The 20,313-nt window shown below is 47.4% G+C and overlaps 1 protein-coding gene across 1 annotated transcript; it reads left to right on the top strand.

The window, feature by feature from the left end:
* Window positions 1-1,922: 1,922 nt before the first annotated feature.
* On the top strand, window positions 1,923-19,854 carry LOC139539069 (uncharacterized protein C2orf80-like). The gene is made up of 7 exons (XM_071341792.1): window positions 1,923-1,998; window positions 4,117-4,199; window positions 4,495-4,585; window positions 10,389-10,466; window positions 18,491-18,578; window positions 18,780-18,898; window positions 19,167-19,854. Exons 1-7 carry the CDS (start codon window positions 1,984-1,986, stop codon window positions 19,212-19,214), a joined length of 522 nt encoding a protein of 173 aa, XP_071197893.1. The 5' UTR covers window positions 1,923-1,983; the 3' UTR covers window positions 19,215-19,854.
* Window positions 19,855-20,313: the final 459 nt, after the last annotated feature.

Here is a 20,313-nt window from a genome sequence, read left to right on the forward strand (position 1 = left end):
GTAGATTAAGAAGTGGGCTGAGGTTATGGCTCACACCAACCCTACTAATAATGAAGAGACTGATCGGACCAGTCAACAGGGAGCTGTTGTTAGCTACAAGGAGACACCCATCAACTGGTGGGAACTGCTCTAGACAAGCAACTAAGCGTAGCTTGCTTAGTCTCATACATGGGGGTTAATTAGAGAACAGAATCCAAAACCCTCATTCTTATCTCATATCAACGTGCTAAGTAATAATCAATAACTTGACTATTGAATGTTCTTCTTTCTTTAACAGCAAAATGAGACGTGGAGATAAGTTCTCAGATACTAAGTTCCTGAGTTCTCCCATTTTTAAAGAGAACAAGAAAAAAACTATAGAAAAAGTACACACAGTTTGGAGAGCCTTCATTTCTGTTAGTTGACTGTTGGAAATGTTATTTCATTTATTATTAGAGATGTTTCTAGTACCTGTTTTGTTTTCCCCTATGTTTTCAAATAATATATATTTTTAAATGTCCTTTGTTGATTTAGCACCCCCTTTTATTATATTCACGAAGGAATAAATACTTAAATAAGCCAACATGTAGATGTATAGTTTGATAATGTTTTTTAATGACTTGGGTCAATTAGCTATTGCATGGGTGTTCAACTCATCCTTAGGTGATGGACTGTACCATCTGCTAATTCACTGTATGGCTGTATCATATTATGGTTAAGTGCTGACCAATGCACCTCTCCTTTTGTTTCTAACATAATCTGGACCCGTGTTGTTGGAGTTACTGACTGGAGGCCCTGTTTGAATTATTCAGAGTAGGCTGTTCAGCTGAGAGGATCGTGGTTTTATGTCTGCTCCCCTCTGCCTCTACTGTACACAGCCTTCCTACAGACAGGTGCGTTTTTAGGGTTTACTTGAAAGGTTGTTTGTGATTTTGTGCTACACTGCTATTTGGAGTAGTACTGCTATTCTTGGGTGAGAATCCAGAATTTTGTATGTGTGTGGTGAGTACCGATTGCTTTACAATTAACGTCTTTCTTTGTAACAAATGTGGATTGAATGCATTGCTTAGAACACCAATTTGATCATATCATTCGGATTCGAATAAGACCCTATTTCACCAGGCACAGGCTACATAAAATATTACGTAAATCAACGGTGACCTACTTAGGTCAACATCTCATTTTGGAGATGAGTCGTGGAAAAAGGTTGCGAGGCCAAAGCATTAGCAAAATAAGTCTAGTCCTACTTACAGTATAACCCCCTTGCTGTTGCCTTGCTTTAGCACTTCACCATTTTACAAACACCTTCTGTGATTAGGCTGCTTTAATAAAAAGCTTGGTTGACCAAATGTGTGTTCTGCTAGCTTGTCACATTCCGTGGCCTCTGTGTGGGGCCAGAGAGGTGTCTGGTTCAAGACTGCCCTGCAGCATGCACTATGTCTTACTGTGGCAAATTAACCCCAGTTGAGGTAATTAAGCAAATAGACTTGCACTATCATGCTTTATCATTACCTGTTCATTTCTCTCCATACCGATCCTTTATCTAGAATGCAACTTCCTCCTTTTTCCTACCCTGGTCCCAAAGATCTGTTTGTGTTGTCATGCCAACTCCTATGGTCATTGAAACACAAGACGGCACAAACAGATCTGTGACCAGGCTACCCTTTTCTATTGAGCACCTTTACATTGTATTTCCAAACCTAGTTCTGTGTAGGCTAGTGGACCGCCAAGGACTTATCCCTCTTCATGTGCATGATTAGCGCTAGCTCAGAGAAATGGAGACAATGCGACTGAGAAGAGACATGAAGGCCCTTCTGTGAGTTGCTTTCTGTGGATGATGCCATTATAGATGTAGAGCAACGACATAGTATAGGTAGAGGAAATGAAATGGCTTTTTTTTCTTCCTCAGGAGCCTAAGAGTTTTATGTTTTGAACAGGGGAAATTACATTGGTCAGAAACTGAGAGAGAATGGCTTTGACCCCAAGGGGAAGGGATCCACTACCATGCTGGATGACCTGGTAGGAGTCTCAACACATTGTTCTGGAGTGTACCATCCCAATCCAGCAGTCAAAGATGCACTCTCCAACTTTTGCATAATTTCAACCAGTCATTTTAATAGTGGTGCGCATTAGGCAAAAGCGGTCCCCATTTAATTGCTTTATTTTTTGCAATTCATATGTGTTACTAATTTGCTGTACTTAAACTCCTGGGGTGCTGCACAGGGTTCGCACAAGGTACTTCCAAGTACTTGAATTTGGCACTGAAAATCAGACATTATCTCAAGTCGGTATTTGAAAAGTACTTGAATTGAAATGAGAGGAGAACAGATAATGAGCAAATATGTTTATAAAAAATATTAGAAAAATGTATTGGTCTTGCGAATTAATTTCCAGGCAGACTACCAAATTTAAATTTCATCACGTGTTTCGCGCTTGATGCCAGGCCAGCACGCTCATTCCACCCACTGCCAGGCAGGTACAGAACTGACTGATTAGGCCAGCAAAACATCAAATCGATAGCTAAAATGTCGGGTGTAATAAATATCATTTATAATAATAATGTAATAAATATCATTTATTATAACACAAGCATATTTGCTATTACATTGTTATAACTAACTTCTTTCCAAACAGGGTTTCTCACAAACTCAAAAGCAGATACGGAGACCCACACACACCCAGAGACAGATGGCTGACACAGGCCTTTTCATAAAGACTGATAAGAAAAGGGGTGCCTGGTACTGCATATCACGAGAAACTGAGACACACACATACCCAAGGACAGAGGGCTGACGTAAACCTTTCATAAACACAGATAAGACAGGAACATCTACGCACACACAAAAACTCCTCTTCAGTCTGAACATTTTACAGAGACACACAGAAATGTCAAAATAGGAACATCTACGCACACACCTAATCTCCTGTTTTAGCTGAACATTTCTGAAGACAAAGAAATCTACTCAGAGCCAATGAGACAGTGATACTAGCCTGAAGGGGACCTCGCCCAACTCATCAGGACCAACCAGAGGACAAGAACTTCCAGACTCAACCTACTTTCTATCTTTGTATAAAATGTCTATGCACTCTGTTATCTGGGCTTCTTTCAGAGAGTTCCATTTGAGCTTGATGAAAGGGTCCGTGCACGCTATTTCAGATATCTTTACACTTTAATAAACTGCCTTATATCATACCTTATCCACCTGGTCCAGCATCTCAACTTGGTCTCACTCTTCTAGTAAATGTATCATCAACACGGGCAAATGTATATTCAATTATGGCTTTTGTGCTTTTGGAACATTTCTTGGATATTTTATTTCAGCTCATGAAACATAGCACCAACACTTTACATGTTGCGTTTTATATTTTTGTTCAGTATAGTTTACCCACCTTTTCACCACTACATCACTGGACCCTACCAACCCACACCGTATAAGGTGCAAAAAAATGCGTCAGACTTTGACATTGCGAGCATGGGTGAATCGGCCTTGAAGAGCCATAGGGGGAAAGACACAACGCAGCATCCTGCGCTGGCGCCAGTTCTACATTGTGACTTTTTTTCTGCAACAACCTCCAGAGCATTTTTGCCAATCCACTCCTCCACCAGGCGCCCGCGATATTCTGCTTTATTAAGCGTCAGCGGTTCACACATCCCACCCTTCCCCCGGCCGGAAGCGAGACGGTTTTTTGTAGTAGTAGTAGATTCTCCAAATGCCCAATAAAAACAGCAATTAAGCTGGAATTGTGTAGTAATACCAGTAGGCATGACCCCAAACTCTGCTTATCACTACTAAAATTACAACATCAGAAGTACTGATTTACCACTCATGTATGTAGCAACGTAATATTGAGGAGAACTTGTCAGGTAGTGATGCCTACTGAGTTAGTTTTTATTTTTTTATGAGGTTGTGGCGATATGCCAGCTGGTGGAAACTAGAAACAATTGCATAATATTAACTATTACAAATGGATGGTCCTTGAAAAAGTACTTGAAGGTCTTTGAATTTGACTTGCCACTGTCTGTACAAACCCCCAGTGCATCTTTCATTTGGGATGTTTTATACAGTTAACTGTCCACTGGTTGTGTTTATATGATTATTTCAACATTGTTAGGAGCCCTGTACTTTGTGCTTCCAGGCTCATTATGACTTGGCCATAAGTGTTGCGCTTTGGTGGCTGGAGAAAGAGGAGGGGCATGACGTGATAGACAGAGACGTCGTGTAAGTACATTGATGAAACAATGACTTCTAAACACAACAACACTTAATTATGTCATAACTGTCATGTCTCGTGTCATGTCTTGAGTAACCTTGTCTGAGACCTTGTGTAAATGGAGCTGGTTCTGTGAACCACACCTGTGTTGGGTAACCTTGTCAGAGACCTGAAGAGTTCTGCTGACCTCTACCTAATATATTGGTTTAGCATGCCAGGTTACTGTAAATCACTTTATGACCACTGATAATATAAAAATGGTTTTATAAATAAAACCTTGTTTGACTTTGTTGTTCCCTGTAGTGGAGTGGGTAGCCCAGGGTATAATGTGCAGTACCCCAACCTTCTTGAAAGAGAGGCAATGATCCTCTCTTCCTTCGCTGGGATGATCCTGGTGAGTAGCCGGGGAACTGAGGAATGCCAGGGGCTTGGGAGTCTAACACGGTTCAGTCTGTTGTGTCAACGACCCTTAGACCTTTCCCTTGTTACTTAAAGTACGAATGACCAGTTTCCAAAGAGGCGTTTGGCAGAGTTGGGGAGTCTACTACCACGGCTCAGTCCATAGTGTCAATGACCATTAAAGTGGTTGTAGGGCTGTTGGAACTGAATCTGATGGTTGTCTGTTGTATTTAATATGAGCTTTAGGTTAACCTGTCATGTTTTGTCTTTGATCATGTCTTGTCCCTGTGCTTCCCTCTGCTGGTCTTATTAGGTTCTTTCTCTTTCTCTCTCTATCGTTCCGTTCATGCTCCCAGCTGTTTCTCATTCTCCCTACGACCTCATTTACTCTTTCACACCTGTCCCCTATTTTGCCCTCTGATTAGAGTCCCTATTTCTCCCTCTGTTTTCCGCTCCTGTCCTTGTCGGATTCTTGTTTGATGTTTGCAGTTCCTGTGTCTTGTTCCGCCCTGTCGTGTTCTTTTGCCTTCTTCAGATGCTGCGTGTGAGCAGGTGTCTATGTCAGCTACGGCCTGTGCCTTCCTGAAGCGACCTGCAGTCTGTGGTCGCGTCTCCAGTCGTTCCTCTCTATTGACGAGAGGATTTCAGTTTCCTGTTTTGGATTTCCATTGATTTATATCCAGGAGTATCATTATTTGTTTTATACTGGAATAAAGACTCTGTTACTATTACGTCGCTTTTGGGTCCTCATTCATCTGCATAACAGAAGAATCCGACCAAGAATGGACCCAGCGACTACGGATTCTCTCAACACTGCCGTCGAGTTCCAGGGAGCTATGCTCGGCAGACACGAGCAGGAATTGTTTGCTGCTCGTCATGCCGTTGAGACCCTGGCCGCTCAGGTCTCCGATCTCTCTGGACAGTTTCAGAGTCTTCGTCTCGTGCCACCAGCTACTTCCTGGTCTTCCGAGTCTCCGGAACCTAGGGTTAATAACCCACCATGTTACTCTGGGCAGCCCACTGAGTGTCGCTCCTTTCTCACCCAGTGTGATATTGTGTTCTCTCTCCAGCCCAACACGTACTCAAGAGAGAGAGCTCGGATCGCTTACGTCATATCACTCCTTACTGGTCGGGCTCGGGAGTGGGGCACAGCTATCTGGGAGGCAAGGGCTGAGTGTTCTAACGATTATCAGAGCTTTAAAGAGGAGATGATACGGGTTTTTGATCGTTCAGTTTTTGGGAAGGAGGCTTCCAGGGCCCTGGCTTCCCTATGTCAAGGTGATCGATCCATAACGGATTACTCTATAGAGTTTCGCACTCTTGCTGCCTCCAGTGACTGGAACGAGCCGGCGTTGCTCGCTCGTTTTCTGGAGGGACTTCACGCTGAGGTTAAGGATGAGATTCTCTCCCGGGAGGTTCCTTCCAGCGTGGACTCTTTGATTGCACTCGCCATCCGCATAGAACGACGGATAGATCTTCGTCATCGAGCTCGTGGAAGAGAGCTCGCGTTAACGGTGCTTCCCCTCTCCGCATCTCAACCATCTCCTCCCACCGGCTCAGAGACTGGGCCCATGCAGCTGGGAGGTATTCGCATCTCGACTAAGGAGAGGGAACGGAGAATCACCAACCGCCTTTGCCTCTATTGCGGTTCTGCTGGACATTTTGTCATGTCATGTCCAGTAAAAGCCAGAGCTCATCAGTAAGCGGAGGGCTACTGGTGAGCGCTACTACTCAGGTCTCTCCATCAAGATCCTGTACTACCTTGTCGGTCCATCTACGCTGGACCGGTTCGGCTGCTTCCTGCAGTGCTTTGATAGACTCAGGGGCTGAGGGTTGTTTTATGGACGAAGCATGGGCTCGGAAACATGACATTCCTCTCAGACAGTTAGGGAAGCCCACGCCCATGTTCGCCTTAGATGGTAGTCTTCTCCCCAGTATCAGATGTGAGACACTACCTTTAACCCTCACAGTATCTGGTAACCACAGTGAGACCATTTCCTTTTTGATTTTTCGTTCACCTTTTACACCTGTTGTTTTGGGTCATCCCTGGCTAGTTTGTCATAATCCTTCTATTAATTGGTCTAGTAATTCTATTCTATCCTGGAACGTTTCTTGTCATGTGAAGTGTTTAATGTCTGCTATCCCTCCTGTGTCTTCTGTCCCCTCTACTCAGGAGGAACCTGGTGATTTGACAGGAGTGCCGGAGGAATATCATGATCTGCGCACGGTCTTCAGTCGGTCCAGAGCCAGCTCCCTTCCTCCTCACCGGTCGTATGATTGTTGTATTGATCTCCTTCCGGGGACCACTCCCCCTCGGGGTAGACTATACTCTCTGTCGGCTCCCGAACGTAAGGCTCTCGAGGATTATCTGTCTGTTTCTCTCGACGCCGGTACCGTGGTGCCTTCTTCCTCTCCCGCCGGAGCGGGATTTTTCTTTGTTAAGAAGAAGGACGGTACTCTGCGCCCCTGCGTGGATTATCGAGGGCTGAATGACATAACGGTTAAGAATCGTTATCCGCTTCCCCTTATGTCGTCAGCCTTCGAGATTTTGCAGGGAGCCAGGTGCTTTACTAAGTTGGACCTTCGTAACGCTTACCATCTCGTACGCATCAGAGAGGGGGACGAGTGGAAAACGGCGTTTAACACTCCGTTAGGGCATTTTGAATACCGGGTTCTGCCGTTCGGTCTCGCTAATGCTCCAGCTGTCTTTCAGGCATTAGTTAATGATGTACTGAGAGACATGCTGAACATTTTTGTTTTCGTTTACCTTGACGATATCCTGATTTTTTCACCGTCACTCGAGATTCATGTTCAGCACGTTCGACGTGTACTCCAGCGCCTTTTAGAGAATTGTCTCTACGTGAAGGCTGAGAAGTGCGCCTTTCATGTCTCCTCTGTCACTTTTCTCGGTTCTGTTATTTCCGCTGAAGGCATTCAGATGGATCCCGCTAAGGTCCAGGCTGTCAGCGATTGGCCCGTCCCTAAGTCACGTGTCGAGTTGCAGCGTTTTCTCGGTTTCGCTAATTTCTATCGGCGTTTCATTCGTAATTTCGGTCAAGTGGCTGCCCCTCTCACCGCTCTGACTTCTGTCAAGACTTGCTTTAAGTGGTCCGGTTCCGCCCAGGGAGCTTTTGATCTCCTCAAGAAGCGTTTTACATCCGCTCCTATCCTTGTTACTCCTGACGTCACTAAACAATTCATTGTCGAGGTTGACGCTTCAGAGGTGGGCGTGGGAGCCATTCTGTCTCAGCGCTTCCAGTCTGACGATAAGGTCCATCCTTGCGCTTACTTTTCTCATCGCCTGTCGCCATCGGAACGCAACTATGATGTGGGTAACCGCGAACTGCTCGCCATCCGCTTAGCCATAGGCGAATGGCGACAGTGGTTGGAGGGGGCGACCGTCCCTTTTGTCGTTTGGACTGACCATAAGAACCTTGAGTACATCCGTTCGGCCAAACGACTTAATGCACGTCAAGCTCGTTGGGCGTTGTTTTTCGCTCGTTTCGAGTTCGTGATTTCCTATCGTCCGGGAAATAAGAACACCAAGCCTGATGCCTTATCCCGTCTCTTTAGTTCTTCTGTGGCTTCTACCGACCCCGAGGGGATTCTCCCTGAAGGGCGTGTTGTCGGGTTGACTGTCTGGGGAATTGAGAGACAGGTAAAGCAAGCACTCACTCACACTGCGTCGCCGCGCGCTTGTCCTAGTAACCTTCTGTTCGTTCCTGTCTCTACTCGTCTGGCTGTTCTTCAGTGGGCTCACTCTGCCAAGTTAGCTGGCCACCCCGGCGTTCGGGGTACGCTTGCTTCTATTCGCCAGCGGTTTTGGTGGCCTACTCAGGAGCGGGACACGCGTCGTTTCGTGGCTGCTTGTTCGGACTGCGCGCAGACTAAGTCAGGTAACTCTCCTCCTGCCGGTCGTCTCAGACCGCTTCCCATTCCTTCTCGACCATGGTCTCACATCGCCTTAGACTTTATTACCGGTCTGCCTTCGTCTGCGGGGAAGACTGTGATTCTTACGGTTATCGATAGGTTCTCTAAGGCGGCACATTTCATTCCCCTCGCTAAGCTTCCTTCCGCTAAGGAGACGGCACAAATCATCATTGAGAATGTGTTCAGAATTCATGGCCTCCCGTTAGACGCCGTTTCAGACAGAGGTCCGCAATTCACGTCACAGTTTTGGAGGGAGTTCTGTCGTTTGATTGGTGCTTCCGTCAGTCTCTCTTCCGGGTTTCATCCCCAGTCTAACGGTCAAGCAGAAAGGGCCAATCAGTCGATTGGTCGCATTTTACGCAGCCTTTCGTTTCGAAACCCTGCGTCTTGGGCAGAACAGCTCCCCTGGGCTGAGTACGCTCACAACTCGCTTCCTTCGTCTGCTACCGGGCTGTCCCCGTTTCAGAGTAGTCTTGGCTACCAGCCTCCTCTGTTTTCGTCCCAGCTCGCCGAGTCCAGCGTTCCCTCCGCTCAGGCTTTTGTCCAACGTTGTGAGCGCACCTGGAGGAGGGTCAGGTCTGCACTTTGCCGTTACAGGGCGCAGACTGTGAGAGCCGCCAATAAGCGTAGGATTAAGAGTCCTAGGTATTGTCGCGGTCAGAGAGTGTGGCTTTCCACTCGTAACCTTCCCCTTACGACAGCTTCTCGCAAGTTGACTCCGCGGTTCATTGGTCCGTTCCGTGTCTCTCAGGTCGTCAATCCTGTCGCTGTGCGACTGCTTCTTCCGCAACATCTTCGTCGCGTCCACCCTGTCTTCCATGTCTCCTGTGTCAAGCCTTTTCTTCGCGCCCCCGTTCGTCTTCCCTCCCCCCCCCCCGTCCTTGTCGAGGGCGCTCCTATTTACAAGGTACGGAAGATCATGGACATGCGTTCTCGGGGACGTGGTCACCAGTACTTAGTGGATTGGGAGGGTTACGGTCCTGAGGAGAGGAGTTGGGTTCCATCTCGGGACGTGCTGGACCGTTCGTTGATCGATGATTTCCTTCGTTGCCGCCAGGGTTCCTCCTCGAGTGCGCCAGGAGGCGCTCGGTGAGTGGGGGGGTACTGTCATGTTTTGTCTTTGATCATGTCTTGTCCCTGTGCTTCCCTCTGCTGGTCTTATTAGGTTCTTTCTCTTTCTCTCTCTATCGTTCCGTTCATGCTCCCAGCTGTTTCTCATTCTCCCTACGACCTCATTTACTCTTTCACACCTGTCCCCTATTTTGCCCTCTGATTAGAGTCCCTATTTCTCCCTCTGTTTTCCGCTCCTGTCCTTGTCGGATTCTTGTTTGATGTTTGCAGTTCCTGTGTCTTGTTCCGCCCTGTCGTGTTCTTTTGCCTTCTTCAGATGCTGCGTGTGAGCAGGTGTCTATGTCAGCTACGGCCTGTGCCTTCCTGAAGCGACCTGCAGTCTGTGGTCGCGTCTCCAGTCGTTCCTCTCTATTGACGAGAGGATTTCAGTTTCCTGTTTTGGATTTCCATTGATTTATATCCAGGAGTATCATTATTTGTTTTATACTGGAATAAAGACTCTGTTACTATTACGTCGCTTTTGGGTCCTCATTCATCTGCATAACATAACCTCCTCCCTTGTAACTACACAATGAATCACCAGTCTCCATAGCCTTGCTCCTCTGCGGCTAAACTTTGACTTAAGTCAGGTGCAACAGTATATACTTTATATTTCAAACTGGGCAGCATTACCTAGTCCATGACCTTTCCCCTGGGTTGACCATGTAACTGGCCCTTTATGACTACTGTGATTTAACTGTTACTAACTATACTCCCCCTCTGCTCTAACCTCTGTTCTGCTGTCGTCTCTGATCCAGAATAGCTTGCCTGTAGAAGACATTCTAGCCCTCTACAGCACCAAACCATCTGCCGCTTACCTCCACCAGCATTCCAAGGTAGACTGAGTTAAGAATGCTGCACATTTCTCTCTCCTAGTGTTAGACTAGCCTACTCCTAGACTACCTTACTCCTAGACTAGCCTACTCCTAGACTAGCCTACTCCTAGACTAGCCTACTCATAGTAGAGCCTACTCCTAGACTAGCCTACTCATAGTAGAGCCTACTCATAGTAGAGCCTACTCCTAGACTAGCCTACTCCTAGACTAGCGTACTCCTAGACCAGCCTACTCATAGTAGAGCCTACTCATAGTAGAGCCTACTCCTAGTAGAGCCTACTTCTAGTATAGCCTACTCATAGTAGAGCCTATTCCTAGTATAGTCTAATCCCTCAGCCTAGACATGTAGCCTAATCCTAGTATAGCCTAATATTATAGCCTAGTATATCCTAATCTTACAGCCTTGTATAGCCTAATCTTACAGCCTAGTATATCCTAATCTTACAGCCTAGTATAGCCTAATCTTATAGCCTAGTATATCCTAATCTTAGAGCCTAGTATATCCTAATCTTAGAGCCTTGTATAGCCTAATCTTACAGCCTTGTATAGCCTAATCTTACAGCCTAGTATATCCTAATCGTACAGCCTAGTATAGCCTAATCTTACAGCCTTGTATAGCCTAATCTTATACCCTAGTATAGCCTAATCTTATAGCCTAGTATAGCCTAATTTTATAGCCTAGTATAGCCTAATTTTATAGCCTAATCTTATAGCCTAAGATTATAGCCTACTATAGCCTAATTTTATAGCCTAGTATAGCCTAATCTTATAGCCTAGTATAGCCTAATTTTATAGCCTAATCTTATAGCCTAAGATTATAGGCTTGTATAGCCTAATCTTACAGCCTTGTATAGCCTAATCTTATACCCTAGTATAGCCTAATCTTATAGCCTAATCTTATAGCCTAGTATAGCCTAATCTTATAGCCTAATCGTATAGCCTAATTTTATAGCCTAGTATAGCCTAATCTTATAGCCTAATCGTATAGCCTAATTTATAGCCTAGTATAGCCTAATTTTATAGCCTAATCTTATAGCCTAAGATTATAGCCTACTATAGTCTAATTTTATAGCCTAGTATAGCCTAATTTTATAGCCTAGTATAGCCTAATCTTATAGCCTAATTTTATAGCCTAATCTTATAGCCTAAGATTATAGGCTTGTATAGCCTAATCTTACAGCCGTGTATAGCCTAATCTTATACCCTAGTATAGCCTAATCTTATAGCCTAGTATAGCCTAATCTTATAGCCTAGTATAGCCTAATCTTATAGCCTAGTATAGCCTAATCTTATAGCCTAATCTTATACCCTAGTATAGCCTAATCTTATAGCCTAGTATAGCCTAATCTTATAGCCTAGTATAGCCTAATCTTATAGCCTAATCGTATAGCCTAATTTATAGCCTAGTATAGCCTAATTTTATAGCCTAATCTTATAGCCTAAGATTATAGCCTACTATAGTCTAATTTTATAGCCTAGTATAGCCTAATTTTATAGCCTAGTATAGCCTAATCTTATAGCCTAATTTTATAGCCTAATCTTATAGCCTAAGATTATAGGCTTGTATAGCCTAATCTTACAGCCGTGTATAGCCTAATCTTATACCCTAGTATAGCCTAATCTTATAGCCTAGTATAGCCTAATCTTATAGCCTAGTATAGCCTAATCTTATAGCCTAATCATATAGCCTAATTTTATAGCCTAGTATAGCCTAATTTTATAGCCTAATCTTATAGCCTAAGATTATAGCCTACTATAGCCTAATTTTATAGCCTAGTATAGCCTAATCTTATAGCCTAATCGTATAGCCTAATTTTATAGCCTAGTATAGCCTAATTTTATAGCCTAATCTTATAGCCTAAGATTATAGCCTACTATAGCCTAATTTTATAGCCTAGTATAGCCTAATTTTATAGCCTAGTATAGCCTAATCTTATAGCCTAGTATAGCCTAATTTTATAGCCTAATCTTATAGCCTAAGATTATAGGCTTGTATAGCCTAATCTTACAGCCTTGTATAGCCTAATCTTACAGCCTTGTATAGCCTAATCTTATACCCTAGTATAGCCTAATCTTATAGCCTAGTATAGCCTAATCTTATAGCCTAATCGTATAGCCTAATTTTATAGCCTAGTATAGCCTAATTTTATAGCCTAATCTTATAGCCTAAGATTATAGCCTACTATAGCCTAATTTTATAGCCTAGTATAGCCTAATCTTATAGCCTAATCTTATAGCCGGCTCCGGCACAGGTCGTGGTCCCCACCCCACCATAGTCACTACCCGCTTACGTAGCCTCCTCCAAATGACCACCCTCCAACTTAACCCCACTGGATTAAGGGGCAGCACCGGACTAAGGGGCAGCACCGGACTAAGGGGCAGCACCGGACTAAGGGGCAGCACCGGACTAAGGGGCAGCACCGGGACAAGGTAGCTCAGGACAAAGAGGTAGCTCAGGACAGAGGGATAGCTCAGGACAGAGAGGTAGCTCAGGATAGAGAGGTAGCTCAGGATAGAGAGGTAGCTCAGGATAGAGGGGCAACTCCGGACTGAAGGGCAGATCCGGACAGAGAGACAGCTCTGGACTGAGGGGCAGTTCTGGATGGCGAACGGCTCTGGACGCTCATGGCTGGCTGACGGCTCTGGACGCTCATGGCTGGCTGACGGCTCTGGACGCTCATGGCTGGCTGACGGCTCTGGACGCTCATGGCTGGCTGACGGCTCTGGACGCTCATGGCTGGCTGACGACTCTGGACGCTCATGGCTGGCTGACGGCTCTGGACGCTCATGGCTGGCTGACGGCTCTGGACGCTCCTGGCTGGCTGACGGCTCTGGACGCTCCTGGCTGGCTGACGGCTCTGGACGCTCATGGCTGGCTGACGGCTCTGGACGCTCATGGCTGGCTGACTGCTCTGGACGCTCATGGCTGGCTGACGGCTCTGGACGCTCATGGCTGGCTGACGGCTCTGGACGCTCATGGCTGGCTGACGGCTCTGGACGCTCCTGGCTGGCTGACGGCTCTGGACGCTCCTGGCTGGCTGACGGCTCTGGACGCTCATGGCTGGCTGACGGTTCTGGACGCTCATGGCTCACTGGCGGCTCTGGCGGGTCCTGTCTGGTTGGCGGCTCTGGCGGTCCTGTCTGGTTGGCGGCTCTGGCGGATCCGGTCTGGCGGAAGGCTCTGGCGGATCCGGTCTGGCTGGCGGCTCTGGCGGATCCGGTCTGGCGGAAGGCTCTGGCGGATCCGGTCTGGCGGAAGGCTCTGGCGGATCCGGTCTGGCGGAAGGCTCTGGCGGATCCTGTCTGGCGGAAGGCTCTAGCGGCTCCTGTCTGGCGGAAGGCTCTAGCGGCTCCTGTCTGGCGGAAGGCTCTAGCGGCTCCTGTCTGGCGGAAGGCTCTAGCGGCTCCTGTTTGGCGGACGACTCTGTAGGCTGATGGCAGACGGGCGGCTTTGCAGGCTCATGGCAGACGGGCGGCTTTGCAGGCTCATGGCAGACGGGCGGCCTTGCAGGCTCATGGCAGACGGGCGGCCTTGCAGGCTCATGGCAGACGGGCGGCCTTGCAGGCTCATGGCAGACGGGCAGTTCAGGCGGCGCCGGGCAGACGGGTGACTCAGACGGCGCCGGGCAGACGGGTGACTCAGACGGCGCCGGGCAGACGGGTGACTCAGACGGCGCCGGGCAGACGGGTGACTCAGACGGCGCCGGGCAGACGGGTGACTCAGACGGCGCCGGGTGACTCAGACGGCGCCGGGCAGACGGGTGACTCAGACGGCGCCGGGCAGACGGGTGACTCAGACGGCGCCGGGCAGACGGGTGACTCAGACGGCGCCGGGCAGACGGGTGACTCAGACGGCGCCGGGCAGACGGGTGACTCAGACGGCGCCGGGCAGACGGGTGGCTCAGACGGCGCCGGGCAGACGGGTGGCTCAGACGGCGCCGGGCAGACGGGTGGCTCAGACGGCGCCGGGCAGACGGGTGGCTCAGACGGCGCCGGGCAGACGGGTGGCTCAGACGGCGCCGGGCAGACGGGTGGCTCAGACGGCGCCGGGCAGACGGGTGGCTCAGACGGCGCCGGGCAGACGGGTGGCTCAGACGGCGCCGGGCAGACGGGTGGCTCAGACGGCGCCGGGCAGACGGGTGGCTCAGACGGCGCCGGGCAGACGGGTGACTCAGACGGCGCCGGGCAGACGGGTGACTCAGACGGCGCCGGGCAGACGGGTGACTCAGACGGCGCCGGGCAGACGGGTGACTCAGACGGCGCCGGGCAGACGGGTGACTCAGACGGCGCCGGGCAGACGGGTGACTCAGACGGCGCCGGGCAGACGGGTGGCTCAGACGGCGCCGGGCAGACGGGTGACTCAGACGGCGCCGGGCAGACGGGTGACTCAGACGGCGCCGGGCAGACGGGTGACTCAGACGGCGCCGGGCAGACGGGTGACTCAGACGGCGCCGGGCAGACGGGTGACTCAGACGGCGCCGGGCAGACGGGTGACTCAGACGGCGCCGGGCAGACGGGTGACTCAGACGGCGCCGGGCAGACGGGTGACTCTGACGGCGCCGGGCAGACGGGTGACTCTGACGGTGCTTGGCAGACGGGCAGCTCGGGGCAGACGGGCAGCTCGGGGCAGACGGGCAACTCGGGGCAGACTGGCAGCTCTGACGGCTCGGGGCAGACTGGCAGCTCTGACGGCTCGGGGCAGACTGGCAGCTCTGACGGCTCGGGGCAGACTGGCAGCTCTGACGGCTCGGGGCAGACTGGCAGCTCTGACGGCTCGGGGCAGACTGGCAGCTCTGACGGCTCGGGGCAGACTGGCAGCTCTGGCGCCGCTGGGCAGACGGCAGACTCTGGCCGGCTGAGACGCACTATAGGCCTGGTGCGTGGTGCCGGAACTGGTGGTACCGGGCTGGGGACACGCACCTGAAGGCTAGTGCGGGGAGAAGCAACAGTGCGTACAGGGCTCTGGAGACGCACATTAGGCCTAGTGCGTGGTGCCGGCACTGGTGGTACCGGGCTGGAGACACGCACCATAGGGCGAGTGCGTGGAGGAAGAACAGGGCTCTGGAGACACACTGGAAGCCTGGTGTGTGGTGCCGGAATTGGTGGTACCGGGCTGGAAAGGGAAGGTGCTACAGAAGGAGCAGGACTAGGGAGGCACACAGGAGACCTAGTTCGTGGAACTGTCATTCCCAGACGGTTAGCACGCAACTCAGGACGAGCATGGAGAACTGACTCAGGTAACATCACATCCCGCACACGCTCTGTCGGGTGGATGTCGTGCCTCACGCACCAACACAGCAACTCCCTCATTTCACTCTCCTCCAAACTCCTCAATAAATCCTTAACAGTCTCTGTATCATTCCCGTTGCTCACCTCCAATATCCGCACAACTGGCTCTGGTTCCCTCTTTTCACGCTGCTTGGTCCTGAAGGGTTGGGTCATTCTGTCACGATTGTCCAAGGGAGAGAGAGAGGACCAAGGCGCAGCGTGTGAAAAATACATCTTCTCTTTATTTAGGAGATGATCGAACGAAGCAAAACAACAAATAGACGACCGTGAAGCTATAACCGAACAAAATGCAAACATGCAACCTAGACACAGACACAGACCTAGACAATGACCCAAAAAAAACATGATGCCTATGGCTGCCTAAAATATGGCTCCCAATCAGAGACAAATGAACGACATCTGTCTCTGATTGAGAACCACTCAGGCAACCATAGACATACCTAGAAACATTCACTCAACCATAGACATACCTAGAAACATTCACACAACACAAACCCATACACTAAACCCAACACCCCCTTTTCCATATAACCACCCGAAACGAGACAAAACACAAACATTCCCCATGTCACACCCTGACCTAACTAAAATAATAAAGAAAACAAAGATAACTAAGGCCAGGGTGTGACAATAGCCTAGTTTAGCCTAGTATAGCCTAATGTTATAGCCTTGTATAGCCTAATCTTACAGCCTAGTATATCCTAATTTTACAGCCTAGTATAGCCTAATTTTACAGCCTTGTATAGCCTAATCGTATAGCCTAGTAAAGCCTAATTTTACAGCCTACTACAGCCTAATTTTACAGCCTTGTATAGCCTAATCTTACAGCCTTGTATAGCCTAATTTTATAACCTAGTATAGCCAAATGTTATAGCCTAAACCTACAACCTAAACTTGTCTCAAGTCTTAAATTTTATTTTCTTTTACCTGTTTTACCTCCCCTTCATCTACACTGTTTGACATTGGATTTAACAAGTGACATCATAGCTTTCACCTGGTCAGTCTATGTCATGAAAAGAGATGTTGTTAATGTTTTGTACAGTCTGTGTATAGCTTAATAATCCATACAGCCTAGACATGTAGCCTAATCCTACAGCCTAGACGCATAGCTTAATCCTACAGCCCAGATATATAGCCTATTCCTAATGTAGTCTAATCCTACAGCCTAGACATATAGCTTAATCCTACAGCCTAGACATGTAGCCTAATCCTACAGCCTAGACATATAGCTTAATCCTACAGCCTAGACATGTAGCCTAATCCTACAGCCTAGACATGTAGCCTAATCCTACAGCCTAGACATATAGCTTAATCCTACAGCCTAGACATGTAGTCTAATCCTACAGCCTAGACATATAGCTTAATCCTACAGCCTAGACATGTAGCCTAATCCTACAGCCTAGACATGTAGCCTAATCCTACAGCCTATACATGTAGCCTAATCCTACAGCCTAGACATATAGCTTAATACTACAGCCTAGATATATAGTTTAATCCTACAGCCTAGACATGTAGCCTAATCCTACAGCCTATACATGTAGCCTAATCCTACAGCCTATACATGTAGCCTAATCCTACAGCCTAGACATGTAGCCTAATCCTACAGCCTAGACATGTAGCCTAATCCTACAGCCTAGACATGTAGCCTAATCCTACAGCCTAGACATGTAGCCTAATCCCACAGCCTAGACATGTAGCCTAATCCTACAGCCTAGACGCATAGCTTAATCCTACAGCCTAGATATAGTCAATTCCCAATGTAGCCTAATCCTACAGCCTAGACATATAGATTAATCCTACAGCCTAGATATATAGCCTATTCCTAATATAGTCTAATCCTACAGCCTAGACATATAGCTTAATCCTACAGCCTAGACATGTAGCCTAATCCTACAGCCAAGACATGTAGCCTAATCCTACAGCCTAGACATGTAGCCTAATCCTACAGCCTAGACTTGTAGCCTAATCCTACAGCCTAGACATGTAGCCGAATCCTACAGCCTAGACATGTAGCCTAATCCTACAGCCTAGACGTGTAGCCTAATCCTACAGCCTAGACGTGTAGCCTAATCCTACAGCCTAGACGTGTAGCCTAATCCTACAGCCTAGACGTGTAGCCTAATCCTACAGCCTAGACGTGTAGCCTAATCCTACAGCCTAGACATGTAGCCTAATCCTACAGCCTAGACATGTAGCCTAATCCTACAGCCTAGACATGTAGCCTAGTCCTACAGCCTAGACATGTAGCCTAGTCCTACAGCCTAGACATATAGCCTATTCCTAATGTAGCCTAATCCTACAGCCTAGCCATGTAGCCTAGTCCTACAGCCTAGACATATCGCCTAATCCTACAGCCTAGACATATAGTTGAATCCTACAGCCTAGACATGTAGCCTAATCCTACAGCCTAGACATGTAGCCTAATCCTACAGCCTAGACATGTAGCCTAATCCTACGGCCTAGACATATAGCCTAATCCTACAGCCTAGACATATCTGTGTGGGAACGGAGTATGAGGGGTGTAAAATATAATTATATGTGTTGACTGAACATGTAGTTAGTAGGCCATCAGCCTCAGTGCAGTTTTATCTGGTCTGTAATGATCTGTGCTGCACTGGTGTCATGCAGTGCTACTCTGTATGTACACACTGTATGAATCACTGAATTATAAGACATTAATTAGCTATCAGATAGATTTTTCTATTAAGGCTTTAAGACTTTGTCTGTTCCCACAGAGCACCATCGTTCATCGCTTTACCTTGTCCTACCACCCGTTTGCAATGTTGGGCTCGTTCAAGGCCGTGGACCACTCCAGGAAGCATAGTATGTCTGTGTGTGTCTTTGTGTGTGTGTGTGTTCATCGTACACTACTATTCGTTAACACATCTCAACTATGCCAGTCTCCCTCTACCTCTCTCACGTCAGACTGTCCATTCCTTACTTGTGTTTACAGTAGGCTATGAAACAAATTATGTAAGAACCCAGACCCTGACCTGTAACTCCTCTTTGAATGTTCTCTTTCAGCCCAGAAGTTGAAGTGGTGGCTGTCTGTGCAGGGTAAAGGAGGTGCTGCCTCTGCTGTACAGAGGGCCTTGGTGCAGTCCTCCTCCTCCTCCTCATCCACATCTAACACCTTCCTCAGTGTGAGTGGCACTCATAGACAAATATTATATTCACATATTGTTTATATAAATCATTGGTGACATAAGCATGTACCCATGTATGTTATGTTTCACCCTTTCTGGCTCTGAGAAGACTTTACATGTAAAGCAGTAGTGAGTTTGACCATTTCAACAAACATTCCAACCTTGTTATCAAGTTGAAAAATACTGTTGGAAGGGACTCTAATGCCACCTTCTGTTTTGAACTGGAACTCCTGTTTACTGTCCATGTTTTCTGTCCCCTGCACAGGTTAGTGGTGAGTCCTTAAAGGAACAAACAGAGCATTATGAAGGATAACAAGAGTCTCTACATGATTAAGGAAATTCCTATCCTGCGTTATTATACTGTTATTACAGGGTATCAACCCTCCAGTGTGTTATCATATCACTAGTGGTTTCCTCTAAGTATCAACCCTCCAGTGTGTTATCATTTCACTAGTGGTTTCCTCTAAGTATCAATCCTCCAGTGTGTTATCATATCTCTAGTGGTTTCCTCTAAGTATCAATCCTCCAGTGTGTTATCATATCACTAGTGGTTTCCTCTAAGTATCAAACTTCCAGTGTGTTATCATACCTCTAGTGGTTTTCTCTAAGTATCAACCCTCCAGTGTGTTATCATTTCACTAGTGGTTTCCTCTAAGTATCAATCCTCCAGTGTGTTATCATATCTCTAGTGGTTTCCTCTAAGTATCAATCCTCCAGTGTGTTATCATATCACTAGTGGTTTCCTCTAAGTATCAAACTTCCAGTGTGTTATCATACCTCTAGTGGTTTTCTCTAAGTATCAACCCTCCAGTGTGTTATCATATCACTAGTGGTTTTCTCTAAGTATCAACCCTCCAGTGTGTTATCATATCTCTAGTGGTTTCCTCTAAGTATCAATCCTCCAGTGTGTTATCATATCACTAGTGGTTTCCTCTAAGTATCAACCCTCCAGTGTGTTATCATATCACTAGTGGTTTCCTCTAAGTATCAAACTTCCAGTGTGTTATCATACCTCTAGTGGTTTTCTCTAAGTATCAACCCTCCAGTGTGTTATCATATCATTAATGGTTTCCTCTAAGTATCAATCCTCCAGTGTGTTATCATATCACTAGTGGTTTCCTCTATATTTGGTTTTACCCATCTGTAAGGAATGAAATGTTTCACTACACCATATACATTACTGTACAATTACTGTACACTCTCTGTAACAAATAAAATATGTATTGCCTATGTGGAAAGCATGCATATGTCCTGTGTTAAAGTGTTAATTATGTGAATATGGCGGTATGGGATGGTGGAACAGGTGCCGGGGTGTGGACATGAAGCTAGGATTAGGGTTAAGCCGGGGGTGTGGACATGAAGCTAGGATTAGGGTTAGGGTTAAGCCGGGGTGTGGACATGAAGCTAGGATT

The sequence above is a fragment of the Salvelinus alpinus genome, chromosome 14, assembly GCF_045679555.1.
Source record: "Salvelinus alpinus chromosome 14, SLU_Salpinus.1, whole genome shotgun sequence".
Classification (NCBI taxonomy): Eukaryota; Metazoa; Chordata; class Actinopteri; order Salmoniformes; family Salmonidae; genus Salvelinus; species Salvelinus alpinus.

Excerpts from the sequence above, each read along its gene's own strand:
- LOC139539069 (XM_071341792.1), top strand. Across the intron at positions 4,200-4,494 it reads GTGATAGACAGAGACGTCGT|TGGAGTGGGTAGCCCAGGGT; the intron begins GTAAGTACATTG and ends TGTTCCCTGTAG. Across the intron at positions 10,467-18,490 it reads ACCTCCACCAGCATTCCAAG|AGCACCATCGTTCATCGCTT; the intron begins GTAGACTGAGTT and ends CTGTTCCCACAG.